The sequence below is a fragment of the Natrix helvetica genome (assembly GCF_964273705.1).
Source record: "Natrix helvetica genome assembly, chromosome: 3".
Taxonomy (NCBI): domain Eukaryota; kingdom Metazoa; phylum Chordata; class Lepidosauria; order Squamata; family Natricidae; genus Natrix; species Natrix helvetica.
The window spans coordinates 120,165,797-120,192,937 of NC_138549.1; the positions used below are offsets into that span (position 1 = coordinate 120,165,797).

The 27,141-nt window shown below is 43.5% G+C and overlaps 1 protein-coding gene across 1 annotated transcript in view; it reads right to left on the minus strand.

Moving 5' to 3' along the window:
* Positions 1 to 18,884: 18,884 nt before the first annotated feature.
* STRIP1 (striatin interacting protein 1) overlaps positions 18,885 to 27,141 on the minus strand; it is a gene marked incomplete at its 5' end in the record, with an annotated part of 32,697 nt that continues 24,440 nt past the window's right edge. Inside the window, 1 exon segment of the mRNA XM_081948519.1 lies at positions 18,885 to 25,645. Within this exon segment, the coding sequence (XP_081804645.1) occupies positions 25,398 to 25,645 (248 nt within the window). The 3' untranslated portion in view covers positions 18,885 to 25,397.

The window sequence follows — 27,141 nt, forward strand, 5'->3', positions numbered from 1 at the left end:
CCCCGGGACACTGCAACCTTTGTAAATTCATGCTGGTTACCATGTGCCAAAATTCACATGACCATAGGAATGGTGCAACGGACATAAATGCAAGGATCCACTGATAGTCAGTTTTTTCAGTGCCTTGGTAACTTTGAAAGGTTGTTAAATGAATGCTTGTAAGTTGGGGAATATCTGAATAGTCTGGTATCTTGTGGGTATCTAACCAAAATCTCTTGCTATCACCAAACAATTTCTTGATTCTGCTTTAAAAACCAAATATTAGGTTCAATATTAATAACATACAGAAGTGTTAATACTTCAAAAACGAATACTATTAAAGGAGAGAATGAAGAGAAGATTATTTACTTGGAAATGTGTGCTACAAGATACATGTGTTCAATTAACTATTTGCCAAATTGTGAGCCTTTTTTTTAACCAAAAGAGTGGAGATGGGATAAGATGGAACTATCATCTGCCTAGCCAGAAAGCGTGACCTTATTGCACACAATTATAATTTTATCTCCCTGTCATATTTGCGTGAATTTGGAAATGCAATATACAAGAGCTAATTAAATATATATTTAATATGCATGGGAACTACCTTTTCCCCATGACATAGTCAAAAGCAGTCTCTCTTGGAATAGGGAGGAGCTGGGTTTAAAACTGCCACATTTTCAAAATGTGTGTTTCTGTATGTGTAAAATATATCATCCTTTTTCACCGATCGCATGAAAATGTGATAACTCTGGTGAATCAAGCCTAGATACCAACATCTCTTAAGATTTCAAGTGAGAAGACAAAATCTTTAAAAGATTTGATAGTTCTGGAACAGGATTAGGCTAAGGCCAAATAGGCAGTGTCCTAGTGCCAAAGCTAAGGGGGAACCAGTGCCACTCCTCCTTCCAAATCATTCTAAAAATTCAGATGATTTCATTAGGCAGAGGTGGCGCCATCAGTCAATGTGGCCAAAGGTGCTACGTAACCCTGAGATTTTCAACTACACACTCACGTATGTATGTTCTCCCACACACCCCTGCAACAGGGACCACAAGCAGTAACTTCATGGAGTCTGGTTGAAAATCATAGCCCCAATGCTTCTTAATTATTTTGATAACATGAAAATTATTTTGAAAACATCATAAATGGGCTGTGTGTATGACAGTGAGTTGCAAGCTAATAGTACTCTGTGTGCCCATCACAGAGTCAAAAATGGCTTGGATTGTTTATTTATTTATATGATTTAAATGTCTTAAGAAACACAAGTGTGGGTAGCTGATAACAGTTGTATAAAATCTAATGTCATAAGAACAGTAAAAGCAAAAACAAAAACCAGAGGTCACAACCAATCTTCTTCAATGTACCCAATACCACCATCTTCATGCTCCAAACTCACTCTATTACTAGCCCTCCAGTAAAGGTTAAGGCTGCCAAATTTTAGGCTTCCCAGCCTTTCTTTCAGTTATTCAGTTTACATGCCTCCCCATTTCTAACGACTAAAGCTGAAGAAGAAGAAAATAGATTGTCATGTAGCTTCTCCTTCTTTCTATTTATAGTCCAAAGCTCTTTAAATGGTCATTTGGGCCATCTGATTTGAAGAACAATAAATGCTGGTCAACTGTAATGTATGCATTTGCATGGAATATGGGAGCTTGGGCCACACTGATTCCCATGTCAGGTCTCCAAAGTTTCTTCCAACAACTCACCTGCGGCTCTGCAGCCAAGTATGTTGCCACCATCCACTCTATTCCAGAGAACATCTATTTTGCCACTGATTTACCAGGAAGGAAGTAAATTGCAACCCTTTTCTTTTAGAATGGGGGAGCATGTGCTAAATTAGCAACTTCATAGACCAAGAAGAAAGTTGAAAAGGAAAAAAAAGGAACAAATACTTTCTAATCAGGTTGATTCAGTCCATATTGACCCAAGACCAATGCCCTCCTAGTTCTATGTCCATTAAGCCTGCATACACCAGAACATGTGCCCAGCTATCAATCTATGAATAAATGGATGCCATACCCTATCTACTATACCAGAGCTGAGGCTGAGGCTGAGGCTGAGCCTAATTGCTGTGAAATCCCCTTAGTCCAGACCTAATTGTGGCTCGTTGGGGACTTTTTCTGATGACATTTTTAGCCAGCCTCTGAGGCAAAACACAATTCCCTAAAGAAAAAAAGAAAGATGCTCTTGTTTCTTTTGAAAAGTCCACCTGAGGGAGAAATCCCATCCTCCAGATTTGGTCTCTGACAGTTTTCCTAGGTCTCAGCTGTTTCTACCTGTTACCTGATGGACAGATAATATTGTTTTGCTTTAGCATTTAAACCTGCTGAAGTGGAATTTCCCATTATTCAGTGTATCATGTAATGCATGGTGGTTGTTTGCAGGCAGCCTTGAATACACCTGATGGAAATTCAAATGGAAGGGTGCAGTTCTATTAAAAATAGCAAAATATCTTCAAGCAATATTCTGCCACTAGTCTGAGCCTAGAAGGCATGTCTGCAGGATTCTAAGAAGTTGGATTGAAGAGAAAGGACATTGCTGTGAATCACAACACTGCCTGGTCTAGGCATATATTATAATCACCTTCCTGGCACTGCATAACTTCGAGGGTTTGTACATTTGTAAAAACAATCCTGTGCCTTGATCCACCTAAGACAAGGTGACAATTAAACAGAACACTGAGATGCAGGTTCATAAATTTACAAATAGCAGCTTATAAATAATTTGTAGGATATGTGGCCGCCCTCTTTGTCATCCTGGTTCTTGAATCTTGCAGCTGCCATTTGTCTCCATGGCAATAGAATCATATGACCATCCACCATTCATTCATTGCATTTTTTTACAGAAAGGAGGGGAGAGGAAGGAGCTAGGGGACAAATAACATTGAAAACTGAACATTTCAAAATTGTCGAGAAGAACTTTCAAAACTTGAAGAGAAAAGCACCAATCCTTTAATGTTCTGTATACATACCATTAAGGAAGACGTGCTGTATGTTTTTACTTTCAGGTAAGGGAAAGAGTAATAATCTCACTCGCTAGAGCAAGGGCTACCAGATCTTAATCCCAAGAGCCCCTTAAGTGTAAATGGGGTAAAAAGTGGGGCTTCTCCAGTTTCCTTGCCTGTACCAATATGAAGCTTTTTAATTATAGAGAGAGGTTGAGACAGACATTGCAATCTAAGGCAATCCCTTCTACTGTTTGATGACCCTTAATCTTCACTAGTTCTTGCTTATAAGACAACCAAGTTATTAAACATGTTAAAGATACACACGGTCTTTTCTAAGGAAAGTCCACATCATCCAATTATTTGGATGAAATGTTATCAGTGGCGTGATGGCCCCTTCCATCCTTGCCTCCAAATTCTTACCAATGCTCTACTTATCTTGCCTGATATTGCTCTAGCATGAGCCTTTTCCTAGTGCCTTCATGTTGCTGCAGCTGCCGCAAAGTGACAGGAAATGAGGAAATGCAGAAAGAAAGTAGAGCATCTCTATATCTCTCAATGGGAACTGCAGAAGCCAAATGAAAACATCCTGATAAATGCCTGGATAACTGCAACTAATGAAGAAACGCAGATGGATATGTAGTAAATAAGATCTAATTGGTTGATACATAATGGTTGATACAGAAAGGAAATCACTTTGCCAGGTACATTATTGGCCTTGGACTTACATCATTATGAAAGTGACAAGCAACATACGACTAGGGCTGCTTGTCCAAATTCCAGTCATTACAATGATGCTATCAAAGAAAATACTTTACACTACAATTTTGTTTGAGAATTGCCAAGATTGGAACATCATAGTATATTATTATTTTATACTGATTATATCTGTCATTAGTACCGGTCTCAGATTCATTTTCACCCATTGGAAAATATAAGTGGAGTTGGTTTCATCCTACGGACCAGAAAATACGTATTCTCTCTTTCCTTTGTGAAATTGCTTCAAATTGTGCACGTCCTAAATGTTCCCAGGTTGATTAGGGAATCCTTTTGCTATCCTTGATTTTAGAGTAGAATCAATTTAAATTAAACAGTTTGGCAGATCAAAAATATTTAGTTAATTCTCTTATACATAATCTCATCTAAAGCCTCACATGAAGGTTCAATCCACTTTTTACAGACTTTGCAACATGTAAGAAGCTGGTGATGTGGCATCTATAATAGGAAACATTTCAGTAACAGTTGCTGGGAACTACGTGTAAAAATGGTCCTATTCTCCTCCTCCTTTTTGTACTTCTACTAGGTGCCTGGTTGGCTGTCTAAGGAAAAGAATGCTAGACTAGATGGGCTTTAGGCCTAACCCCATGCAGCATAGGACTAAAGACTTGGTTTTTCAGATCAGATATCAAAGCCTCCACAGGTCTAATGCCAGTAATTCATTCCTGCAAAAGAATCATATCACTTCATCATATACTGTATGCCGCATTCACTCAACGTACTAAATTCTAAAACAGAGTTTAGAAAATGATTCCTGTGTCCACATATCGTGCTCTGCCTAAACAAGTGATATTATTTAATGTCACGGCTTTGTTCATACAACATGCTAAGACAATGACTGTCTTCCTACAATATGCTGGGCCATAAACTATCCAACCCCCCATTTAGCTTAACTCAGTCAGGGTATGATTGCGGGAGTAGGCATCAGGAACTGCAGCAAGCTGCCTATAGATATTGCAATGCTTCTTGGAGCAGGCCAAAGTTCCATTTAAATCACGTTTGGTCCTTGACAATCACAAGGGTTTGCTACAAAGAAAAGGGGGGTCAACCTATTTTTCAAAGCACCAGAAGGCAAGACAAGAAACAATGGATGTTAACTAATCAAGGAGAAACGCAACCTAGAACTAAGGAGAAATGTGGGAACAATTAACCAGTGGAATGGCTTGCCTTCAGAAGGTGTGGCTACTCCAATACTGGAGGTTTTTATGAAGAGACTGGACAGTCTCTTTTCTAGAATGGTATAGGGCCGTAATGGCGAACCTATGGCACACGTGCCGGAAGTGGCACACAGAGCCATCTCTCCGCGCACACCAGCTGGTGCCTGTTACTCTTCCGGGTTCAGGCGCTTCCACACATGTGCGCCGGGGAGCTGCTGTGTGTGCTCCATTTTGAAAAGATTCACCAACACTGGCATAAGATCTCCTACTTGAGCAGGGAGTTGGACTAGAAGACCTCCAAGGTTCCTTCCAACTCCGTTTTCTGTTCTATTGAAACTTACATTGCTAAAGATCATATTAGGCTATGAGGAATAATTTAGCAGTCATGATGTTAATCTGGTTGAAAGGAAAAGTCCAGAATTAATTCACAGTGAATAAAGAAAGAAGAGATTTGAAGGTCATCATATTAAACTCCAATCATTAACAAGTGAAGGCAATGAAATGTGAACCAGCTTTGTGGCTACTGCTCTATTTTCCAAAAACAGCTCATGGCTTTTTCGTATGTGTTTCTTTTCCTGCTTTGCTAACTAACTGGCACATTAAGCAAAGCAGATGGGAACTAATGTAGTACTTGTACAGGAGGTCCATACTGAATAAATTATTTCACGCTGGTGATCTAGATGCTGCCAATGTCCTTGGAAAAGGACAAGAAGATGGAGAGCAATCAAGATCTTCCTGTCTGAAAATCTGCAGTTTTCTTTGCCTTCTTTCATCCTGAGGTTTCCTGCTTAGATTATGCTTCAAAAGGACAGCTCGTGTTTCACACAACCATCATGTGATTTCTTCTTTCACCCCCCCCCCCCCCCAGTATATTTTAAGCCTCTTCCTGACGTCACACTTTTCTCCATCTCAACAGGATTTATTTTGTGTTCAGGGATTAGACTGCAACCTTTGAGCTTGCTCTTTCTATTATTCTCATTTCAAGGCACTAAGGATGGTGACGATAAACTACAACATAGGCAAAGAGAGACGTTTACATTTGTCTTCCATTTTGTCCTTCTCTCAGCAGGAAAAGACATTTCCTTCCTTGATCAGACCCTTTTGTATTCGGAAGGACCACGTCAAACGCTCTTATTCTTACTATGTGGTCAGAGCTGAAGGACAAAAGCTGCTTCAAGTAAGACACATGCTTAATAAAATAAGCTAAACCTTAACCACTTAATGAGCATAAAACAGATTTGTTTTTAATTATTGAGAGACTTCAATCAAACTATTTCTGAGGCAGAATTTTACAATACAATAGCAGAGTTGGAAGGGACCTTGGAGGTCTTCTAGTCCAACCCTCTGCCTAGGCAGGAAACCCTATACCATCTCCGAAGTGAGGCATGGGAGGAGTCACGAATGGGTATTAACACAGCCCTTTTGCCCTGGAGACAGAGGTAAATCTTGAGGCCATACCTCTGTTCCTCCTTCTGACCTCCTGGATTGACCTCAGACTCTGGCCCAGAAGCAGTATTTTCCTGATTCTCCCTCACTTTGTAGATTCTAGGTTTTCTTCTAGGTTTTCTTCAACCTTTTTCCTCGGATTGGATCAACCCTCCTCACCCGTGCTCTACTGCTGCTAGCTCGATAGCCTTGTCGCTTTGCTAGCGCAGTCCCCGAGCGGCCGGACGGTCGCGAAAAGGGGGGGAGGCTCACCTCACCACGAGCCCCACGTAGATGGCTGCAGAGGATCCAGGCACAGAAGGAAGGAGCCACCGGAGATCTGCTTGCAGCGTTCCGAGGCGGAGAGGAGAGATTGGTCCGCAGGTCGGCAGTCGCCATCTTGCATCTCCGCCATTTTGGAGCATGTGAGGGAGCGCGTGGTCAGCGTGCCTTCTATGGATGCCAAGAGCGCTCAGAAGCCACTGCCAAAGCCAGAATAGGCTACAGGGGCCTAAACTCCGCCGGCAATCCAGGGAGGGCCCAGAGTTCGGCGGTGGGCCGGCATTCAGGTTGCGGATCAGCAGCAGGGATCGGAAGAGCGTGGAGCCTTAAAGAGGCAGGGTACACATCGAACTGACGCTGGCAAGAAGGAGGAGGTAGTGAACAGCATAACCGTGAGTACTATGGCGGAGGCGTCGAGGAGCGGGGGTGCCGAGCCTAAATCTCCAGGGGACTCGGACCCAGGTGAGGGGACCTCTAGGGGAGTTCCCCCAGTCACCAGAGGGAGGTCCTCTGCCAAGAGAATGAACCCCAGGCCCGCTAGGAAGGAGACATCTAGCAAACATGTGTGGGTAACCAGGGCCTCTAAGAAAAGGTTCAGGGCCACCATTAGCCCTTCTCCCTCCAGATCTCAATCCCCCCGCAGACTTCCTGCTCTGGAAGCGGCTTGGATTGAATCCCCAGGTTCTTCAAGGTGCTCAGGCAGAGGGCACAGCTCCCTATCGCCCTCCCTATCTCCTGCCCATCCATCGGAGGCATGGGGAGACCCTTTGGCCACAGGGCACCCAGCCCTGCCAGGTGCCGTCTGGCCCCTCAATCCCCCAGACCCAAGGGAGTTTTTACAACCCCCAGATCTGCACCCTTCCCTCCCAGAGCTTCCTGAAATCTTCCAGGAGGTTTTAGCCAGGGCCATAGCCCAGGGGATAGCTTCTGGAATGAAACACCAGTCCCAGAGTTCCAGAAGAAGGTCTTCCTGAGATCATCCCAGGGGTCACCAGGATTGTCCCAGGTCTGCTGTCCCCAGAGAATTCAGGTCACCCTCCCCTTCTACTGCCAACGAGGCCTCAGAGCTAGAAGAAGGGGAGTTGAAGGAGGCTGGGTTTTCGGAAGATGAGGACGCCCAGGCTGAGGCACCCAATATTACCCGGCTGTTCCCTCCCTCCTTGTTTAGCTCCTTACTTCAGAAGGCCAGAGCCACGGCAGACCTGGACACTCCCCCAGAGCCCAGTCCAACAACTGCCACCCCTGGCACAAATGGGGGAACAAGAAGGGGCCCTTCCACAGGCCCCAGGTGGAGAAGAAGGAGATTCCTACTCCAGACATGTTTTTAGAAGTGCTTAAATCCCAGTGGGTTAAGCCAGGGTCGTTTCCTAACCCAGGGGGCAATGAACGCAGATTTTATAATCTCAATGCTACCTTCGCCCAAGCTCTGCAGGTACCTCCAGTGGACACTCCGGTCGTGAGCTTGGCTTCATCTTCCACGGTGGTGACTGGAGACATCTCTAACTGTCTCAAGACAGAGGACAAGAGAGCAGAGATGGTAATGCGTAAGTCCTTTCAGGCAATAACTTGGGCTATTAGGGCGGCCGCGACTGCCTCCTTTTTTAACAGGTCCACAGTCATATGGTTGGAACAGCTAAGAGACAGGACCCCGGCCACAGAAGTGCGGCTCTTGCAAGACATCTCCAAGGTGCTGGCAGCCACCCAGTTCTCGGCGGACGCCACCTTGGGTGCGGTAAAGTATTCCTCAAGAGCCTTATCGTCCTCTGTAGCATCCAGGTGCCTGCTGTGGCTGCGCCATTGGCAGGCAGAATCCCACGTGAAGTGGCACCTGGCAGGAGCACACTACCGGGGACAAGCTGTTCGGCTCTTCGCTGGATCCCATTCTTGTGGAAGACAAGAATAAGCGTAAGGTCTTCCCGGCAACGACCAGGCGGGCAGAGCACCGACAGACCCCTTATCCCAGGAGAGCATCCTATCGCCCACCGGAGTCGGACTTCCAGAATCAGAGGTACACTCCTCCCAGTTTTCCCAGACAGGGGGATAGACACTTCTCCAGGGACAGATTCAGAGGCCAGCAGCAGGGCAAGTGGCCCTTTTGAGGAGGGGTTGGCCACCCTTTCCGCAGGTTCAAGTGATCCGATCCTGGATCACCCCATCGGCGGGTGGCTCTCCTTATTTGCGGATGCCTGGGATCGCATCACCTCAGACAAGTGGGTCCTCCAGACTGTTAGGCTCGGGCTTCAGCTGGAGTTTCGCTTACAGCCCCCGAATAGATTCTGAACCTTCGCCTCCTCTACAGATTCGGCCAAACAGGCCCTACTGGGCAAGGCCATCAAGCACCTGCTGGCCATCAGGGCAGTAGAAATGGTACCAGAGGGGGAGAGGGGTTCTGGATTTTATTCTAACCTGTTCCTGGTTCCCAAGAGCTCAGAGGGGTGGAGAGCCATTTTGGACCGCAAGCTGCTCAATTACAGAGTGGTCTACCATAGATTTAAGATGGCTTCTCTTAAATCCATCCTAGAGAGTATCCGACAGGGGAACTTCCTGGCTTCCATCAACCTCACGGAGGCCTACCTATACATCAGAATCGCCCCTGAGCACTGAAGGTTCCTCAGGTTTTCCCAAGAGACCAACCACTTCCAGTATAGGGGCCTTCCCTTTGGGCCTGTGTCAGCTCCCAGGACCTTTATCAAGGTACTGGCTGCGGCCGCAGGTCACCTTCGTTCCTTCACGGTCCGGCTTTATTGTTACCTTGACGACATTCTTGTCCTAGCCAGGTCCCCAGCTAGTGCCGTGCAGGACCTGGGCCTCACCATTGGCACTCTAAGGTCCCTGAGGTTCTTGATTAACCTCAAGAAGAGCCACCTAGTACCCTCTACCAGGCTCCAACACCTAGGGATTCGGTGTCTGGAGAGGTTTTCCTCTCTCAGGAGCATAGAGACAGCATTGTTCAGCTGGTGCAGGAGATCTGTAAGTCACGCTCTGATCATGTAGTTCTTCTTTCCAGGCTTCTCAGAAACTTCATCTCTTGCATAGGGATCGTACCAGTGGTTCCTGCTCCTGCACCAGAGAGCCGGGACGAGCGACGCCAACTTCAAGGTTCTCGTGACACCCCAGGTGCTTCTCTCGCTCCGTTGGTGGATGACTCCAGCTCTAGACAAGGGGTCTCTGTTCAGGGAGTAAGCGAGGAAGGTGCTCATGACAGACGCAAGTCTGTTCGGCTGGGGAGCGTACCTGGAATCCCAGATAGCCCAGGGTCGCTGGACTCCAACAGATCTGCACAACAACATCAACTGGCTGGAACTCAGAGCCATTCATCTGGCTCTGCGCCACTTCAATACTACAGTGACCGACCACCACGTCTTTGTCTTGACGGACAACGTGGCAGCCAAGGCCCACATGAACAAGCTGCGGGGCACCCATTCCAAGGCCCCATGCAACGAGGCCCTCCGGCTGGGGAACTGGGCAGAACGGAACGTCCGATCGATCAGAACAGAACACATATCTGGGATAGAGAACCAACAAGTGGACTGGCTCAGCAGGGAGACAGTCGACAACAGAGAGTGGCAACTCCATCCCACCATCTTCCAACAGATCTGCAAGAGATTTGGCCACCCGGCAGTGGATCTCTTCGCAACCCCAGAGAACGCCCAGCTGCCAAGCTTCATATCAAGGTTCCCATCCAGAGGTGCCATGGACACGGACGCACGTCACTTCAGATGGCCGTCCGGTCTCCTCTACGCCTTTCCTCCCCTTCCCCTCATTCCCGGGGTTCTGAGGAAGTTAGTGACAGAGAGACAAGAGATGGTTCTAGTGGCCCCCTTCTGGCCATGTCGCTCTTGGCTAGCAGACCTGGTGGACCTGTCCTCAGCTCCCCATTGGAGGATCCTGCAAGGGGAGGTGACCCTGCACCAGGGATCTTTGGAGCATCCGGACCAGGAGTGGCTCCATCTGACCGTTTGGCGATTGAGCGGGAACAACTAAGAGGGGCCCATTTCTCCGTGAAGGTCATTAGGACCATTGAAGCATCCAGGAGGCATTCAACAACACACATCTATAATGCCTCCTGGGTCGCCTTCACGGATTGGTGCCGAACAAGGGACCTTGTCCCAGCCTCGGCATCCGTGCCCCAGGTTCTGAACTTTCTGCAGGAAGGTCTGGAAAAAGGTTTGGCCCCCAGCACCCTTAGGAGACAAGTCTCTGCATTTTCCATGGTCTGGGGGTGGTGGTGGATGCTCCGCCTTTATCTCAGCACCCAGTTCTAAGGCATTTCCTCAAGGGGGCGGCGAATCTGAAACCCCTGTGGTTCATTGATTCCCGACCTGGGACCTGCCCACGGTCCTCCAGTCTCTGACGGAGGCACCCTTCAAACCCTTGAGGGAGGTTTCCCTCCAATTCCTGATCCTCAAGGTAGTTTTCCTGGTTGCCATCACCTCAGCCAGGAGAGTATCTGAGCTCAACGCTCTCTTCAGCAGAGCGGACCTCTGCACTTTCCTAGATAACCAGGTCATCCTAAGACTGGACCCTGTGTTCATGCCCAAGATCAACTCTCCTTTCCACAGGGCACTAGAGATAGTTCTGCCGGACTTCTGTCCGCAACCCTCCAGAGATAAAGATCCTGGCATTGTCTGGACGTCAGAAAAGCCTTGTGCATCTACCTGAAGGGCATGGCGCCCTTCAGGCACTCAGAGGCCCTCTTTGTCTCCTTTCAGACGTCCACCCGGGGAGCCAAGGTCTCCCTGGCCACCATTAGCAGGTGGATCAGATCGGCCATCTCCAAGGCCTACGAGGCACGAGGACTTCAGGTCCCTGAGGGCATCACTGTGCACTAAACCAGAAGTGCTGCCAGCTCAGTGGCCTGGCCCACCCAGGCTCCCATCGAGGAGATCTGTAGGGCGGCCGCTTGGTCCTCTCCCTCGCTTTTCATCAGGCACTACCGGATAGACACACACACCTCCGCGGAGGCGGCTTTCAGGAGGAGGGTTCTTCAGGGAGTCCTGATCTCTCGAGGGGCTCAGGCCCAGTGATTCCCTCTCAAGGACATCTAGCTTTGGTATGTCCCATTCGTGACTCCTCACTTCGGAGACTGTCAGTTGGTCTTACCTGAACTGCATGTCTCGAAGATGGTGTGGTAGTAGTCACTTCCCACCCGTTAGGGCGCCCTGCACTAGGGGCCTGAGTTAGTTCAGTGGACAGACAGGGACCAGACAGGAAGGATGTGTGTGTGTTTCTCTGTCCCTTCCTTCCCAGGTTCTCTGCAACGACCTTTGGTTAATCTGGGAGGTCAGAAGGAGGAACGGAGGTGTGACCTCAAGATTTACCTCAGTCTCTGGGGAAAAAGGCTGTGTTAATACCCATTCGTGACTACTCCCACGCCATCTATCCATCCATCCATATCTATTCATATTCATCCATGTCTGTCTGTCTGTCTGTCTGTCTGTCTGTCTGTCTGTCTGTCTGTCTGTCTGTCTATCTATCTATCTATCTATCTATCTATCTATCTATCCATCCATCCATCCATCCATCCATCCATCCATCCATCCATCCATCTATCTGATTTATTGGCTGCATATCTTATCACAAGGTAACTCTGGGAGGGTTACAATGTTAAAAAGTTAAAACTACTTAAGTAAAATACTACAAATATATAAAAATACAAAATGCAATAGCTAAAAGGCTTTGGATGGTAATTACTGATGCCTGACTTTGCTTCATCCCAGCTCCAGTTAAATGTGGATAAATGCCGGTAGAAGAAAAGCAAAGAAAAATGTGGGTGGTGAGAGCTAGGATGACAGATTTCTCAATTTGTGTTTCATCCAAGTGCCCATCTTTCTTCTTGGAGCTTTTCCTAACTGACAGCTTGATTCTGTAATTCAGTTTTCAGTGAGGAAAAAAAACCCCCCAATATCAAGTGTTTATAGATGGAGTGTTTTTCAGGTGTCAGGTGCCCCGCTCCGCTACCCACGTCACTTCATAAGTCAATAAGGAAGATTGGATTGATCCGGTTTTATTCAAATGGCTGGCCTTCAGCTAGTACAATCAACAGACAAATGAAACATTTTGAAGAATGGTGTCTATTGTGAAAGAAAGCCAATCTGTTCTTTGGTTATCACGTTTGTTATTTGTACTCCCTCCAACCCACTAGGGTGTAAGCAGCAAGCAGTCATAAGAAAGGGAGAGCTGCCCGCCCTCCTAACCTACTCTGCTTGCCAGAACTGGAATAAGAATTACCCGCCAGTCCGCAGGGTCTCTGAAAGAGGGAAGAGGGAAGTGTCCTTGCCAGTACCAAATGTCTCAGACCAGTCCCTTTTGTGAATGGTATCCTTGGAATTAAATGGAATAACTGTGTCAGGATTGGGATTGAGTAAATTGCCGATCTTATTCCTAGAAATTGAGCTATCTCCTAAATAGAGCCTAACAACTATTAACGGATATGAAGATTTGGGCTCATTACAGTACACACCAACTGGGTATCTATCCATGATACGTAGGGGCGGGGAATTTTTGGTGTGGGTGTGTGGGGATTGTCATGTGTATTGGGCCTGATCTCTGGGTGTTACATGGATTTCATTGTATGAGTATACTGTGTATATACGTACAATGACAAGAAAGTATTCTTACATTCTTCTGAGACAAACCCAAGGATGCTTGCCATGCTGGGACTTGCATTTAGGTTCTCTTCTCTTGCGGCATTTTGATGCTTGGGTTGTATGATGCTATAGAAATTAGACAAGCTGCCTCAGAACTTGATTTAAGTTATCGACAATCCCCACCACTTTCCCCAAATACATTTGGTTCATTTAAACAGTTTCAGTTTCTACAGCGGCATGTGCTCCACTGGATTTGGTGTTTACAAACAGAATTAATGCTACATGCTAATTAATTACTCAATTGCTGCCAATTTAATTCTATTCCTAGGGAAAGTTGCATAATTTGATGGTGCCAAAGAAGGTAGAATACTGCTACCAATGTCTGGAGCTCTGTTATTAGAGCAGAGGCTGATAGCAAGCTCAGTTCCCTTGATACCTTAAATTAGCATGCATCCCTTTTAAGTGTCTAAAATTGGACCTGGGTTGCTTCTTATATTACTTCAGGATATATGAAAATTAAATTGTATGGAGGTGAGGAGCCCCTGATTCTGCAGATATGTCGAAACCATTACTTCCATTCCAACCATATGGCTGTATTATTAATTCCCACTCCTCTCTCCGGCCAGGCTAGCAAGATTGCAAGGGCATTGTAGTACAGCTGCCTCTGGTCTGGATATTCCAAGGATTGCCCAGCCAGCGGGCTCCTTTGTAATATGACAAAGTATATCAATCTTCATGGCATTTATCATACGGAAGCAAATTGGGTTCACTCATGTTATGGCAAAATGCTGTTTGTAAATGAAGATTTACAATTTGGAGTGTTTAAAAATCCATGTTATTATGGCTTATTCATCCAATAAACCTTGGGTAAGCCATGTAAATGCTGATGCCAAGGAAAGTACATGGTTGTTTTTCCATGGAGCCACCAGGAGTCAAGAGTTTCTTACTTTGTTAGCTGGAGCCTATCCAAGGACATCGTAACAATTGGAATACTTGAGAGAGCAAACTTTGGTGACCCAAGGGGTCATTTCAATGAACAATGTGGGCAACTGCCCAGATATGCACCTCACTCACTCACTCACTCATTTGCACTCATACACCTCTTCCTCCCTATTGACTTCCAGTTGACTTCTGGATGCAGTTCAAGGTTCTTATTATTATCTTTAAGGTCCTAGAACAGGAGTGTCAAACTCAAGGCCCGGGGGCCGGATCCAGCCTGTGAGGTATTTAGATCTGGCCTGGGGAGCCACCCTAGAAACAGCAAAGGACTGGACTCCATTTTCACTGGCAGAGGGTTGCAGGAGGCCATGGCAGTTGAAAATGGAGCTCGGGAGCCCGACAGCACTTGACCAATGTAATTCTCATCAATCCCTCTAACTAAACAGCTCTCTGAAAGGGGAAAAAAAAAGTTTTTGCACTCTGCAAACCTCCCCAATATGGCCCATTTTTCGCAAAAATGGGCCTGTTTTTTTCAAATAAAAGACATGAATAGCCTTGGAGAGGGCTTGCAGAGTGCTCCTGGGGTGGGGGAACGGCCCATTTTGTGCTCATTTCTGCCCTCCCCAGCCACCAGGAGTTCCCTGAAAGCCTTCATAAGGTTATGCACAGCCATGGTGAAAGGGCGGGACTTTGAGAGGCAAAAAATGCTGTATTCGGTGTATAAGATGCACCCAGATTTTCAGTCTCTTTTTTGAGGAAAAAAGGTGTGTCTTATACTCCGAAAAATACGGGTAGGTAACCTAAACCAGTGGTGGGCAACCTTTTTTTTCAACTGAGCCAAATCTCGCCAAAACCACGATTGAAATTTACTTTGAGAGCCACATTTTTAAAACCGAAAAGACATAGGATGGTACACTGTTTTTAGTTTCAATAAGATTTTATTGAGAATATTCTGCATGCAAGTATCCACATAGGTCGGGAGGATACAAATAACACAACTAATAAAACAAAAACTTTAGAACGATATTATTTATCGATAACGTTAAATTCCGTAAAATTTGCCTTACAATGTAGAGAAAATTACATCCTGACATTGACTGACAAAGTCACAACCACTAATGTGAACATTGGCCTTGCATTTCCTTGGATAGTTTGAGTAAGTCAGGTTTGTATGTTGTTGTTTTTAATTTCATCTCTCTCTCCCACTTTCTTTCTTTTTTTCTTTTTCTTTCTCTCTCTCTCTCTGGCTCTTTGTCTCTCTCTCCCTCCCTCCCCCATCTCTGTCACTCTGTGTGTGTGTGTGTGTCTGTCTCTCACTCACTCTGTGTGTGTGTGTGTCTGTCTCTCCCTCTGTCTCTCTCCCCTCCCTTCCTCTCTCTCTGTCACTCTGTGTATGTGGGTGTGTCTGTCTCTCACTCATTCACTTAATCACTCACTCTCTCTCTGTCTCTCTCTCTGTCTGTCTATCTTTTTCTCCCTCCCTCCCCCTCTGTCTCTCTGTCTGTGTGTGTGTGTGTGTCTGTCTGTCAGTCTCTCTCTGATTCCCTCCCTCACTCCCTCTCTCTGTTCCTCTCTCTGTCTGTCTGTCTCACTCACACACACACACACACACACACACACACACACACACACACTGTGGTCACCTTGTTGAGTGTTCCAATCACATTTGAAACACTCAACAACTGGCCTGCATTTATGGTATTTTGCAGCATTCTGCAGTCATAGGACCAAAATTGGTTGGCACTCGCCCGGGCTTTTGCAGAAGCTTCCCTCCGAAGCCCGAGAGGAGGGAGGGGAGCGGCACCCGGCACACAGAAGAGCCGCATTAAAGGGTGTAAAGAGCCGCATGTGGCTCGCGAGCCGCGGGTTGCCCACCACTGACCTAAACTAACACAATCAGATAACATCAAATAGAACTGATGAGGGGCTCCATAAACACATGAAACCTGGGCCTGGGACCAAAGCCAGGTCCTTAAGGTGTTTTGCAACATGCAGAGGGAGGGTATTGATGAAATCTTGGGTGGGGGGAGGGGGTTGCTGTTTCAGAGGATGTGGGCCACAAAAAGTCATGCTTCTTTAGTCCCATCAGATGACAATATTTAATAGAAGGGACTTGGAGTATACCCATTTTTCCAGAATTATTTCTGGAAATATTTAATATTAGTAGAGTAATATTGGTAGCATACGAATATTAGTATCAGTATACAGGTAATCTTCGACTTAAAACTATTCGCTTGGTGACCAAAGTTGTGTAAAGTCACAAAAAGTGACTTCAGCACAGAAAATAACAAAAATTAAACTTAAAACACAATTATTAGACTGAGTTCATGTTTCTCATATTTCGTATTTCTTAGGATGATCTGATGGCTGAAGCCAGAATCTCCTGCTTCCTTTCATTTTTTTCAACCTGGTGTACATTTTTCTTTTATTGATTGAAGAAATTTCTCTCCTTTCCTCCATCTTCTTGCATTTAATTCCCAGAAATACTGTTTTAAAAGAATAAAGTCTTTATCTTTTCGGGAAGCGAAGTGAGGGAGGGCAATCACTTTTCTTCTAAGATGCTATACCCAGATGTATAAGTTGTATATACTGTATGCTGTGCATATGAGCATCAGAGTAATAGAAAGGCTGAGTGATAGGCTGCAGCCTATACATTCTCTACAGCAATCATATAAAATGTTCAATGGAAACAGGGAACACACACTGCATTTTTTGTCAAAAAAATGTGGATTCTTCTCAGGGGTGGATTGCTGCTGGCGTTACTGCTGGTTCGCTTTGAATGACTAAAAAACATGCCGGCAACAGCATAGGCAACCAGGGAACTGGTTCTGGGGCGTGGCGAGCCTGCCGTCCCTACCGGTTCAGTGACCCAGTTGCAATTTCCACTACTGCTTCGCTTGAACTGGTGCGAACCGGTAGCAACCCATCTGATTCTCCTACACCCGTGATGGCAAACCTATGGCACGCATGCGTGCCACAGGTGGCACGCGGAGCCATTTGTTAGGGTACGCCAGGCGTTGCCCTGTCAGCTCCAGTACATGCATGCGCTGGCCAGCTGACTTTGGCCTTCTTTTTCGGCCATTTTCTGCCCTCTGAAGGCTTTCCCAAAGCCTCTGGAGGGCGAAAAACCACCAAAAGCGCAAACCAGAAGTTCGGGAACGGACTTCTGGTTTGGCACATTGGGGCCATTTTTCGTGCTCCGGAGGCTCCAGGGAAGCCTCCTGAAGACTCCGAAGGCCAAAAAAAGCACCACAAGCAAACCGGAAGTCACTTCCGCATTGCCCGTAGGGGCGTTTTTTGCCCCCTGGAGCTTTCAGGGAAGCCTCCTGAAGGCTCCGGAGGGCGAAAAAAGGCCATATGGACAAACCAGAATCACAGTTCCCAAACTTCCGGGTTGCTCGTACGGCCATTTTTCGCCCTCCGGAGGTTTCAGGGAAGCTCCTGAAGCCTCTGGAGTGCCTCTGTTTTCGGGCCTCCCCAGGCTCCTAGAAAGCCTCTGGAGTCTGGGGAGGGTGAAAAAAGTATGCTATAAGTGTGTGGGGTGATTTGCACACGCATGCACACTGTGGTGGCGCACATAGCATTATGGGTGTGGCATGCCTGTGCATGACCCCCCTGCACTCCCCCCGCTTTTGGCACGCGATCCAAAAGACACATCACTGTCCTACACCAATGCATTATATATAGAATTAAACTGCTGTTATAGAACGGTGTCACACAGCTAACCTATTCTTCTCTTGTGTCCTTCATTTAATATGACAAGGTTTATTGGCATATGTTCAGATCTGTTTAGTTACCTATGAACTCACCATAATAGCTGATCCCTCACCAAGAGGATATGCTTGGAAGAACTGACTTTGAAGAATCTATTGACAGGGAAAACTTAAGAAACATACAGGGCATGCCTTGGGGAAAAGTATTCAAAGGACACACTGCTTCCTCCAAACAGCTCCCTTTTATGACAAGGCAGTTTACCTATCCATGTAAACATGCCTCTGTGATTCATGCTATCAATAGTCCTGGCTCTGTCCTTCTGCATACAGTAAGTTGCTTGCCTTTACTCACCACTCCGCTTAGGGGCCTAAAATCAACTTGCTAGACCTTGTATCTCTTTTATTTTGAAGATCCTAACCCAGTTTCTTCTAGCAAGACTCCCCACAGCAATTGCAGCACCATCTCCCTTACAGATGTTCCAAAATATTTCACTTGAACTTGAAAGGGCTCAGATTACAGAATGTAATCAGGTTTGTGATCAGGTTTGTTGGTTGGTTCTGTGAGACAATGTGCTGTTTTTAAAGTCTCACCAAGTATAGGATGGATTCAGGACCAATAGAATTGTTTGATACTGTGTCTCTCCTTACAGTACTTTGCATTGAAAAAGCAAGATTTTCAGAACATTTATTTCTTTTGAATTCTTATGGTCAAGAGAGATCCCCTCCTTCCAGACATTTGGAGTTGACATCACCTCCCCCCCCCCCCCCCCCCCCAGTATAATCAACAGTGCTTTGCTTGATAAGCTCCAGAGACAGTCCTTGACTAAAAATCAATAGCAGGAAAAGACACAGAAAAAGCAGATGATAGTGATCTTGCTTAATGGTCATGATTCTGAATTTGTAAACTTCACTTGGATTTTCAAAATCCAAATGGATCATATCCCCCATTAAAGATATGAACGAAGCTACTAAGGATATAATAAAAGTAACCCCCTGATACCTGACTAAAGTATTATAAAAAGAATAAATGAAAATTCTTGAAACGAATGAACATAAATAATGAATGTATAAGAGAAGGCACAGTGGAAACAATGCTTTTAATTGGTCATAAAATATCAGTATTTTTTTTTCAACTGCTATATTGAAAGAGAAGGGTCTCATTTACCTATTCAAAGATACAAAAAAGTAGGGCCAAAATAAACAGAACAAAGTTATTGTAGCAATTCTCTGTCTGTGTACAAGACTGCTCTCTTTCAGTTCCCACAGGCTCCCTGTCTAATGTGACTTCAGCTCTATCGTTCTTGACAATTTCAGAAAAGCAAAACACAATAGGTACTGCTACATACTGCTAAATCAGCAGAGTTTGTGTTCAGCTGAGAGCAGGATTTACAACTTCTTTTGAGCTGTTACATAGCATTGGGTGCATAACAAATTAAAAAAAAACTACTGCATTGACTTGGTTTTTGAATGATAGGATAGGGTTATGCACCCAAAACCGAAGGAGGCAAGACAAACCAGTATGCGCAGCCAGGACAAATTTTGATTTCATTTACATTTAATTGAAATTACAATTAGCATGTTTTTGTATATTTAACAATTTTCCGATTATGTCACAAACATTTACAATTTAGTAGCAATTTTAAAGGGATTGATGGGGGACTCTGAGGCTTTAGGTCATGCACCTCTTACCTGACCCCAATAAATGAATGCGCATATAATCTGTTAAGAGTTATGTTATACAAACACCAAGCCCCGTAGCTTGTTCAGAAGGCCTGATGAACATCATTTAGAGTGATTCTGGATGGTCAACCCCCAACGGTCACAATAAAGATATTCTGGATTGTTCATCCTTATTTGATTTGCTTTCTTTTATTTATTTATTTTAAACACAAAACTGTGTACAGAATGGTCCCAAAGTCACCCTGTCAATTTCATGCATAAAGGAATAGAACTCACATCATTGTCATTTCTGGTCTGGCCAGCTCTTAATAGACAATAGAGGAAAAGATGGGGAGGAAGGGCCCCTTAAAAATATGGAATACTAACAGAAGAAAAAGTCATTTGTACCATCCATAAAATATTGTGAATAAAACAGGGAAACTATACACCCACACACCTAAAAAAGCCTGATGTTGCCACTTTCTTTTCGTACTCTTGTAAACTGAATTGTTCAGGATAATGCATACGTAAACTGCAGTACTTAACCCAAATACTGGTTTTTTTCCCCCATTTCTCAACACCAGCTGTAAAAGAAATCGTGTTTAGGGTTATCTTTTTAAAGTTTCGCCAATGGTAATTGGTGGTGTAAATTCCTAGAAATTTACTACTCAATTGTTTCTCTCCATTGGATTGAAAATAAGCGAGAGTGTAATTACAGAATCAAAGCAGAAGTGGCACCGTGATTGCTATAATTAGGAAGGCAAATTACCCAGCAAAGTGGCTCTTGAAACCTGAGCTTGTTGCTGAAGAGGAAGAGGAAGAGGAGGAAGAGGAGAAAATAAGATTATAGGCAGCAGCAGAAAGAGAGGCTTTGGGCTGATTTGGACACACTTTTGAAAAACAAATTGTGCCTTGGCTGAAGCTAAATTTCCAAGGAAGGAAGACATGGGAAAATAAGGGGTTATATTAAAGGTATACATAATTTATTATATATATACATCCGAACAAGATGGCGAGGGCTAATATAGATATCGTATCAAAATAAAAGTCCAAAAGAGGTATTTTCTATTCCCACCGAATTAAAGAAAATATTTGGAGATTTCAAGTAGCCCCATCCAAAATGCTGGTATGCTTGAACACAATGAAAGAACATGGCACGAAGATTAGCCTTTTCACACACTGCTAAAGCTTAACCCTACAACCGTGATGGCAAACCTATGTCACGCATGGCCACAGGTATCATGCAGAGCCCTCTCTGCAGGCACGCCAGCCGCCGCCCCAGCCCAGCTCCACCACGCATGCACCTGTGCCTCCTGCCAGCCAGCTGGTCTTTGGGTGTCTTCTGCGCATGCGTAGGGGGGCGGGGTCCATGTGCGGGGGCGCTCACATTGAATTTTGGGGCTTAACCCTAACACATTTTGATTTCCAGGTTGGTACAGGAGGATTTCCAGGTCCAAAATGGGGCACCAGGGAACGCATGCGCAGGGGGGGGGGGCATCTGTGCATGCATGGGGGGCATTTGGGGGGTGTCTCTTTCACACACACACGCTTTCGGCACGCAACGACAAAAAGGTTAGCCATCACTGCCCTACAAAATACCACCTTTTGTGCAGCGTTCCCTCATCTCAAGAGATAAGGGCAGAGTTATCTGGCCATCCTCCATGAACTTTGTCAATTTAATCTGATTCGCTGAAGAAAATGAAAAAGATCTCCAAACAGATCTCCCACACTAGCATAGATCTATTACCATAAAGAAGCAAGAACCAGTCCTCCCCTTCTTCTAGATTGAGGAGACTGGACATTGTCTTTTGCTCTTATACCAAACTGTGGAATCTGTCTCTTCCAGAGGAACTCCTTCAAAATTCTAACCTTAAGAACAATGATTCTGCAGGCCTTCTCCTTCTCATGATTGGTATTTATACTACACACAGTAACAACATGCAGAAAGAACAGCTCTGATAATTCTCACTCTAATCAATTCCATCCTACTAAAATGCTTACAAATTCCACTCCAGTTCATTGGTGATAGATCTCACCTTCACATAGAAGGCAGGCCCAATTCCAAATATCTACGCGATTAATGAATGACAAGAGTTGGTAAAGAATGCCCCCAAACTTGAGTGTGTGAGAAAGAAAGGTAATGTATCTAATATATAAATTGTAAATTCTAGCTTTGGAGTCAACTCATTCCCTTTACCCAGTAATCATTACTGTATTTACTGGCATACTGTGTTATTCTGTGGGACAACTAATAAGCCTTGCTTGACTTGTAGAGGTAAGTTTCTTTAAGTCAGGACTGAACAAGCAGGCCTGCCAGAGAACTGCTCTCTGGGCCAAGAAAAGAACTGTGATAATTTTAGTTCTGCCTATTCCCCTTCTCTCCCTCCAAAGGGATATTACAATTTGGTAATAATTTTAATTAGCTCTTAAGTTACCTGAAAGCCAGGGCTTCAGTTTGTGAAAGCCTGGCTAAGCTAAGGAAAGATTGTACTTCAGTGGGACTAGATACATTTCGCCATAAGATTGTTTCCTTTGTCTGACAGACCAGCACTGCCAAGCCAAAATTACATCCTGATTATGCTTGTATAAGACAAACTTATTTGAGCATCAAAAAGTCATTACTACGGTACTAAGAATCTAAAGAAAAAAAGAATATGTAGGAAGTGTGAATCATTTGAAGTGACCTTTCCTATTTTTTTAATCTGGATTATGACTTTTCATAGAAAGCTAGCAATAAATCTTATTCAGTAAAACTGACTCACTTCCAACATGAAGTTCTTTTCCTTATAGTTGTAAAGATAATTCTCGTTTGAAGTAAAAACAATCCTTTCTTGTGTGCAAATGTAATACAGGTTAAAACCTATTTTCTAAACAGGGTTAGTCATCCAGAGAGATTTCTGTACTATTAGAACAACTATCCTGGTGAGTGCTAATCCACCATTTCAGGTAAGGTATTTCCCCAAAATGTATTATGATTTATTAAGCATGTTCAGCTTTTAACAGAAAGATGGAAAAGATTAAATAAACTGAAATGCACAATTCCTTTTCAAAAATTATCAACAGTTATGATCTATTGATGATAATGCAGAGATCACACAACCACTTCTGGTTTGGTATCACAACAATCAGATTTCTCAAAACGTCTTTTGAGAAAGACAGGTCATCTCCCACTTCACCCCATTCTATTAGTTATCAAGACTGAAACTTGCTTGTTTTTCCAATTGGCCCCATTAATTATGAGGGCTAGTCATTGATAAATAAGTACTGACAAAAAATGAACAAACAAAAACAACCCTTAAGGTTAGGACTGGAAGAATTTAAAGTATCATATGCTTGCTGATATCAGAAATGAAAGAAAGCTATTTTTTTACAGCTAAGCCAAATACATTAGAATGCCCAAGAACTATTTGTTTCTCAAACTTTCTGTAGCAAAAGTTTTGCCAATAAGCACAATTGAAACCATGTTAAAATATGCATTAACTTTCATCTATTTACATTCGACCCTGGAAAAAATAAAGATCCCATTACCCTGACTCTACCTACCTGTAAAAAAATGTAATTAGGGGGAAAGCAGGAGAAGTCTGCTTTCTGCATGAACTGTCAAGATGCTATTCATTTCACTTCATGACTTCTTGAAACCAATGGCCATCAAGGCAAAGCAAGAACTGACACATATCTCTCTCTGGCAAAAACTGTAAGATTTTAGGCATAAATGAAGACATGTGGGGAATATGATCCCAGAGGCAGGGAAACAAGAATGTGTAGAAGCTGGATTACTAACCTGCAAGAAACATGGGTAAATCAATTTTACCCCACCTCAGATGGGGCAGCAACCTAGTGCTATTTACAACTAAGCAGGGAAGAATGCCCTATTTCATGCTAATAGACTACATGGTAGGTCCATCCTTCTTAATATGACATAGGAAGGAGATATTGCTTTCTTAGCTCTGGCTCTACCAAACACATTTAATTGCCATCTCAATTGGAGAACTGCCAGAGACTAAAGTGACCTTGTGAGTCGCAGATATAAGACAATGTAATTATCACACTAATACTCTTCATCAGATGGCTATGGAAGGATTTCCTATTGATTTCAGTGCAGCAGCAAAAAGGCATAACATTTTAAATAACAATGCCTTCAATAATTTATTCCTATATTACAGAGTTATACCCACTTTCTCCAGCCCATACTTTTCATGTAAAAAGTGTGTAGAAAAATCTAGGAAGTATTAATAAGCATCTAATATAAGCAAGCACTGATCATAAAATAAGAGGTATTTTGCTGTTTTAATGTTTCCCCCCCCCTTGTTCATCTAATTGTATATCACCATTATACTATTCACAATGCTGAGGTAAGCAAAAGGATACTTTTTTAATTGAAAAGTTCGAAATCTCTAACTATTGTTATAACACAATCCTTACATTAGCTACCAACATGATTTTGTTTGAAGTGTCCTAAAGATTTGCTAAACTTAATTCTTACTCTTAAATAGATAAAATAAACTTTGGTTCCTATTGTTCTATGAGAGACACTCTACAATTTCAATCATAACTCAGTTAACCATACAGGAAAATTTGGGTATAAGTAAATCAGGTTAACTGGAAAGCACTTCTGGTTTTGTAGTAGCCTTTTAATGCAACTCCAGTCCTAAACATATTTATTTGGAATATTAATTTTGTCGGGCCTTGTTTCCAAGTAAATCATTTTAGGATTGCAATCCAAAATTATTACCAGGTTACAAAACCATCTAGAAAACCAACATGCCACACAGAGAGCAGTATTTTACTTGTTCCTGGTTCACAAATATAACAAAACACTCACAAATCCAACTGAAGCTATGGAGATTTAGTCTATTAGAAAAGGAAATACTATCTCCTAGGAAACATGTGTCATTCACCCAATTAACAAATGCATTTTATCACCTTCTTTGAGTAGATGCCTTTTCTTCCATCTCATTCAGGGACTCAGAACCTGCACCATACAAAACAACAATGGAAATAACACGCTTACTTCTCTTTGCTAGAATTAGATTGAAGTGGAGCATCCATGGAGGACAGAGCTGTCTGGCTCTACAAGATTAGATTGAGGAAACTGAGAATGAATATATCATGCTAAGCCAAATTGAGAAAGCTACACAGGCATATGCACCTGTGCTGAACACTCATTTGAAAATCTTGTAGACTTCAGACAATTACAACAGGAAAAAGGATGTTTAGAAAACATAAAAGCAGTATGTTTTTTGCCTCTCAAAATGCCACAAATTTGATATTGATATTCAATAACATTTATCAATCTCAATTACACTGAGTGTGTCTCATCTAAAGCTTGATTCAGTCTGAGGCACAAGTTGGGAAAACAACTTCTTTCAAGACTGAGATAAGCCCAGAATTGCGCTTATACATTTTAGCACTTACACGCCCAACCTTGTCCCAGAAGCTGAGGATTCTGTGGCACTACTATATACACATCTTATTTCCAGTTTCTATTCCTCTTAATCAGACTGTATCCTTATGTATTAGATAGCTTTCTATCCTTTTCTCTTCCCATCTGCATGACTAAGAATCACTTTGCCATTCTGGGACAAGGATAGCGAATATAGCTTAAAAAGCTGCCATTTTAATTTTGGAACAGAATAGTTGTCCATGTTTAGTGAACAACAGTATCGGCATTTGATATTTTGCCACAACAGGCTCAGAGCTCAAGCTGTGCTACTCTATACTTATTTAGCAATCAATAACCAAAGCAGCCCCAAAGATGTAGGAAAGCCATTGTCAGTTACATGCTGCCACCTGGAGAAAAAAGAAAAAAACTGCTGGTTATGTTACAAAACAATTTTATCTCTTCTATGCCTGGTTGACTGTAGATCAGGAACATTATCTTTGGGCACATGTATTAGCTCCGTGTCTTGAAAGATTTTCCATTTATAAATCATCATTGCAACAACTCCTCCCAGCAGATCGGTCTAGAAAAAACTTCCCTTTCCAGCCATAAGTCATAATTCATTTGGAAATCTTCAGGCAATTCCACCCGCTGGCCCAACACACTTTGCAAACAGTTGTCAACAGGTAGAAATTCAGGATTGTTATGTGCCCGGTCATAGCGTCGAGAGTTGAAGCGTTCTATACTGGCACGTAGAGCACATTCTTCAGCTTGGAAGTCCCATGGACGCGCATCCAGATCTGTGGAGGTTATGAGGCAAAAAAATCAATGAATGCGATTAACTGAAAACAGCTACACTGCCACATTAGAAATGTTGAGACAGCTTACCAAGAAAACCTCAATGAATATTAGTGATACAATTACATAAAATACAATTTGTCCTTGAACAGCTGAATTGAGATGCAGCAGTCTGTCAAAGGTGGCTTACATGAGTCAGAGAAGAGGAAAGGTCTACAAATGAAAGCTTCTGCAATTATTACTTTCTCTTTTTGGATCTTCAACTGAAAGAGGCCCAGGAATAAGCACAATACAAACATACTTTCATGTAACTGAAAAGATTGACATGAGAAAATACGAGAGAATTTCTCTCAAAGTAATTTATAAGAAAAAGACAGATTTTTTCCCAGAGCTGAACCTTTTCATTCAAAACAATAAGTCCTCGACTTATGAACATAATTGAGCCCCAAATTTCCAGTGTTAAGCAAGGCAGTTAAAGGAGCTGCACCCCTTTTCATGACCTTTTTTGCCACAGTTGTTAAGAGAACTACTGCAGTTGTTAAGTGAATTTGACTCCCCCCCCCCTCTCATTGACTTTGTTGGAAGCCAGCTGGGAAGGTTATATATGGTGATCACATGACTCTGGGATAGTACAACTGTCATAAATACATGCCAGTTGCCAAACGCCCATATTTTGATCACATGACTGTGGGGATGCTGCAATGACAAGTGTGTAAACCAATCATAAGTCACTTTTTTCAGTTGCATTGTAACTTCATAAGGTCACTAAATGAATGGTTTTAAGTTGAAGACTACCTGTCTTGTGGAATGATAAATTACAACTTTAATGAAGTTTTTTTTTTTGGCAGTATATGTATTGTGCTATGTGATTCCCTGTAATTAAATACTAGTCTATGGGGAAGAGGTATATTTATCTGCCTAAGAAAAACACATATGAGGCAATACCATTTGCTGGGATGCTACAAAGGGAAACTAGAGCTCTCCCAGAATATGTTCCTTTGGAACAGCACTTTGTCCCAGTTCCTCTCCTAGTTAACCGGAATTGCAATGGTCTATGCTGCTGAATTTGAGGCTCCAGCTTTTTGACCATATCCATGAAGAACACATTTAAGAAGCCACAGTTACTTTCAGTCCTGCACCAGCCATCAAAGCATCAACAGTGCTTTACAACGGACTCTTAAGTCCTTGATTTACAACCATTTAACAAGCGTTCAAAGTTACAACGATCTCAGAAACAGTAACTTACGACCTGGTATTTGCACTTACGACCACTGCATTGATGTGATCTCAATTTGGTGTGTGGCAATTGCTTTGCATTTATGATTGGTTGCAGCTTCCTGGTGGTCATGAGATCATAATTTGCAACCTTTTTTTGTGGAGTTGTGGCAGAAACACTCATTAGGAAAGCTGGATTTGCTTAATGACCACACCATTTGTTTAATGAGCATGTGATTTACCTTAGCCACTGTGGTTACTTGACTGCTGTAAAAATTGTTGG